At 39.0% G+C, this 4,448-nt stretch overlaps 1 protein-coding gene across 1 annotated transcript; it reads left to right on the plus strand.

Moving 5' to 3' along the window:
* The first annotated feature begins 1,674 nt into the window (after positions 1-1,674).
* Positions 1,675-2,801, plus strand: LOC149016420 (E3 ubiquitin-protein ligase ATL6-like). The gene has a single exon (XM_089157269.1). The coding sequence runs from the start codon at positions 1,794-1,796 to the stop codon at positions 2,766-2,768; it is 975 nt and encodes a 324-aa protein (XP_089013395.1). The 5' UTR covers positions 1,675-1,793; the 3' UTR covers positions 2,769-2,801.
* The last annotated feature ends 1,647 nt before the right edge of the window (positions 2,802-4,448 follow it).

Below are 4,448 nucleotides of genomic sequence, written 5' to 3' on the forward strand. Positions count from 1 at the left end.
ATAGGGTATTTGATTAGATGGAACTAAGTAAGATAATGAATTTCCAAACCAGATTGTTTTTGCAAAGTTGTAACCCAATATGATATGGTATGAGGTTTCCATGACTGCTCCACATTCTCTACAAAAGGGGTCAATTTGGCATTGCCTCTTCAATAGATTTTCACATGTTGCCGTAGCTTTCGCACATAATCTCCATAGAAAAGACTTCATTTTTTGAACTAAGGCCGCACTTCAAATTATCTTCCACACACATTTGGGAACCGCATCCCACTTATGTACTCTAGAGGAGGAAGCTCTCATAGCTTGAGCTTTGTCTCTATTATTAACCAGCATATGATATGCAGATTTAATTGAGTATATCCCATTTCGCGAAGGTCCTCAAAGAAGTCTATCTTCCTTGTGGTTTAGGCTCAATTTGATTTTTCTCACGTCAGTCCGATTTCTCTCATTCAATATTTGATTGATTTTTCAGAGATCACACTCTCTATTGTTTTCATGTATTCAATCAACCACCAAATTTACCTGACAACCAAGTAGTTTCACTATTGACACCCTATAATCCTCATGTGAAGGAAGCCACTTGTTGTCCCAAATATTAATCTTTCGCCCATCCCCACCTCCCATAGAAGAGCATCCTCAAGTACTTCTTAACCCACTTGAATATTCTTCCATGCCTTAGAAGGTCTATTTCCAGATTTTTCTTGCATAAAATCCACTAATGGGAAGTAAATTCTCTTCATAAATCTTGCCCATAAGGACCCAGGATTTTGTACTAGCCTCCATGCCACCTTTCCCAACAAAGCATGATTATGAAATAGGGGTTCCCAGAAGCATAGTCTAGCTAGTTTACAAAATCCAATGAACCTTCTTCTCACTCTCCTTGTGCCCCCAATAGATGTTACAAATGTTTTCCTTATAGCATCATGGACTGAGGTTGGGATAGAAAAGTGAGAGCCTGTTTAGGTGGCCATAGATGAAGCCACCGATTTGATTAACACTTTACGGCATGCATATGACAGATACATATTCTTCCACCTTTGAGTCTTTGCCCTTATCTCATAGACAACTCCATAATACATCATTTTTTGAAACCTCAAATTTTGTAGGGAGACCTAAGTATTTAAAGGGTCCCTCCCCTTGTTTGACACCCAGGATTCTAGAAAACCACCTACGAAATCTCTGAGGGATATTTGGACTGAATGTTTGTCCATTGGCTGCTCAAAACAGCTCTATAGGGTTCTTCAAATTGGTCATTATCCTTTCTTAAGGAAATTAATATAAATAATTTATTATTGTTTTCAAATTATCAAATTATCCTTTTGATGTGTTAATCTGATGTAATCAAAATAAAAACAATTCTCGATCAAAAGTTATCCACTGACCATTCCATATGAGCATTCGAACTGAAAAAGATCTGCAATATTAATATCAACCCTTTACCAAAAAATCTAACAAAGTCAAAACTATGTAATTAATATAATTTTAAGAAATAATAAACGCCCATCATGTTAGTTACATTTCCCGAAATATTAATATCAATCCAAAATCCATCCAAGAAACTAAAAATGCAGGAAGGAAAAAGTGAATATAAAAAATTGAAATGGATTTCTGGTCAATTAATTAGCGTGCGTAATACTGGTTAGCTGCGAAGTTTCGTCCTAGGATTATCCATATTCACACTGTGACCCTTCGATTAGTCCAAGAGTTCACAATCAGCAGTACAAAAACCCAGTTATGAATCATAAGTAACAAAGTTCCTGCTATCACTTGTGAAGAAAGAAAGAAACAAATCGATGCCTAAGCATACTCACTTTTCGATCCTTGGCCTGTCTGGGCGTAGTCTAGCAGCCCAAAATGTAATCATCTCCATATGCTTTTTCTTCATGTTCATGTCGTTACCTTCCGCTAATGCACTGAACAACACCCAACAGCAAGCCCTCGCAATAATCGATTTCGGCTATTTAGGCATCACGCTCATCGTTTTCTCCTGTTGCTTCTTCCTCTTCTTCGTCGCCGGTTGCATCGGTTGTTCCCGGGCCGGAATCTATCTAAACGTTAGTTTTTATCATGCCGGAGATGCTGTAGTGGAAAACAAAGGTCTTCAGCCGACCGCGATCGAAGCGATCCCAATCTTCGCTTACTCATATTTGAAAGGTCAGAAATTGGGTAAAGCAACTCTAGAATGCGCCGTGTGCTTAACCGAGTTCCAAGATAAAGATACGATTCGATTGCTGCCCAAGTGTGACCATGTCTTCCATCGCGAATGCATCGATGGTTGGTTATCGAACCACTCGACCTGCCCAGTTTGCAGAGCTAACCTCGTTCCTGCACCATCCGAAGCATCAGCAGCAACTGGAAGCGATGAACCACATGAGGTTGTATTAGCAGTGGCACCGGAGGAGATTAGCCAAACCGGTAACTCAATGCAGAACCGGCCACCGAGTTATCCTGGGAGATTTCCACGGTCTCATTCGACGGGTCACTCACTGGTTCAACCGGGAGGAAAGGTCGACCGGTTAATCCTCGGACTTCCTCATATGGTGAACATGAGGCAACTGAGCTGGTCTGAGAGCATGGTGGCGTTACCGTTACCAACAGGGTTGATGAGTCAAAGAATGGGTTACCGGATAACCGGGGAAAGTGGTGGTAGAAGAGAGAAACCGACCGGAGCAGAAACCGGAAGGCTTCATGATCAGACCCTTCCGTCGTCGATAGTGTGCACGAAAGCCGCCGAAAGTGTATTGTCCTTGACTCCGTCTCCTGTTTGAGTCTCATGTACGGTTTTCTGAAGATCACGTTTATCCCATTATTCAAAAAGGTAGCCGATTTCCTAGCTAAGAAGGCCCAATCTGTGGCAAGTTGGACTGTGTGGCCTATTTACGTTCTTTGGTTTCTTAAAGCTTTGTAATCAGGATGTCTTGGCTTATTCTTGCCAATCTTAATTCTAATTAAATATCAGTTTACCAAAAAAAAAGCAATAATGTAAATACTAAGTAAAAAAAAAATACATTATAATATTAAAAATAAAAAAGAAATTTTTACATGGCACTCACTATTTTTTTAGATGAAACTAATGATCATTGACTATTATATTGTAAATTACATGACACCCACATAAAAAATTACAAGTTACCTACAATTAAGTTTTGTTGTTAAATGATGGATAAAATCACCTAAATACCTTTACAACCATTTAGTTTATTCAAAAAATAAAAATAAAATTACTGAAATGCCCTTTACGCAGCAAAATTATAGAAGTATTCCAACCTAAAACCACTGTGTGTCTCTCTCTCTACAACCATCTTCTCCAACCACCATTTGCAACCATCTCCTCTGTTTGGGTTGAATTCGTGTATCTTCCAGCTAGTGGATTTTTCCTTCCTCCGCTAAATGTTTTTGAGTCATGTTTTAAATCCTTTCTTCCAGAACCAAAACCCACAAGAACACCTAGCATAACAACGCTACCACCGATCATAGACCTAGAAATTAGGGTGTCGCGTTTCTTGTTGCTCGAAGTAGAAGAAGAGAAATATAGAGAGAACAACACATGGCAGTTCCTTTTTCATTCGATCCAAACCGATTAACGAAACCTGCAGCATAGATTGATGGGTGCCTAGTACTGACTGAGCCATTCCCAAATTGAGTGTTGCACAGGTAAGCTACCTGGTGGTTTGAAATGGTTGTGGTGCACAAAGTGCAAGGGGAGCCATTCTCAAGAGGTTATTTGCATGAATACTTGACATCTAGCAAAAGGGGATTTCAGAATTATTGATTCAAAGTGCGAATGAGAAGTGATATTCATATAACCCTAGGAAATCCAGCTGGTTGAAATTTGGAATGATTCATCGATTAAATATTGGTATGATGATGCTCTAATTTTCTAGCTTGTCTTGGGCTCGTCGTTGCAAATTTAATAAGACCCATTTAGTCAATTTCCAACATAGAGGCATAGATTTGGATATCATCTGGGGGATCTGAAAATTGCAATAAACATTTTCTATCAATGGCTTCAAATCAGAGTTTTGATAGCAGAGTTCTTTTGTTGGAAGTCAGTTCTTTCTTTGTAGCTTGGACGACTCTAGTTTCAATTCGGTCTTTCAAGAGCTTTGTCAGGTATACTTTAACACATCTCGAATGGTTTGCTTCAGCTTCTATTGCTACTTTGCTTCCTCTCCTTTTTCACTGCTCCATCACCTCTGTCTCTCTTCTTGATATTTGAGTTTTGTTTCTTTCTAGATATTAATGAATATAAATTTGAGTTGTGGTCGTTGTCAGGGAGGATAAGTTGCAGTGGAGAAGTCTTGGTGGAGAGAGAGAGAGAGGGAGACAAACTCGTAAAAACGAAGATGTTGAAGGAGAGGATAAGGGAGTTACCTGGGGATAATTAAGTAATTTACTAACCAAAGGACATTTGAATAATTTGAATTTCAAATTTTAAATGACTTAAA

The sequence above is a fragment of the Hakea prostrata genome, chromosome 5 (assembly GCF_041222555.1).
Source record: "Hakea prostrata isolate BN-2017 chromosome 5, UWA_Hpros_2, whole genome shotgun sequence".
NCBI classification, from domain to species: Eukaryota; Viridiplantae; Streptophyta; class Magnoliopsida; order Proteales; family Proteaceae; genus Hakea; species Hakea prostrata.

Bases quoted from the DNA above. Each gene is read 5' to 3' on its own strand.
- LOC149016420 (XM_089157269.1), top strand. From the start codon at position 1,794: ATGCCTAAGCATACTCACTTTTCGATCCTTGGCCTGTCTGGGCGTAGT.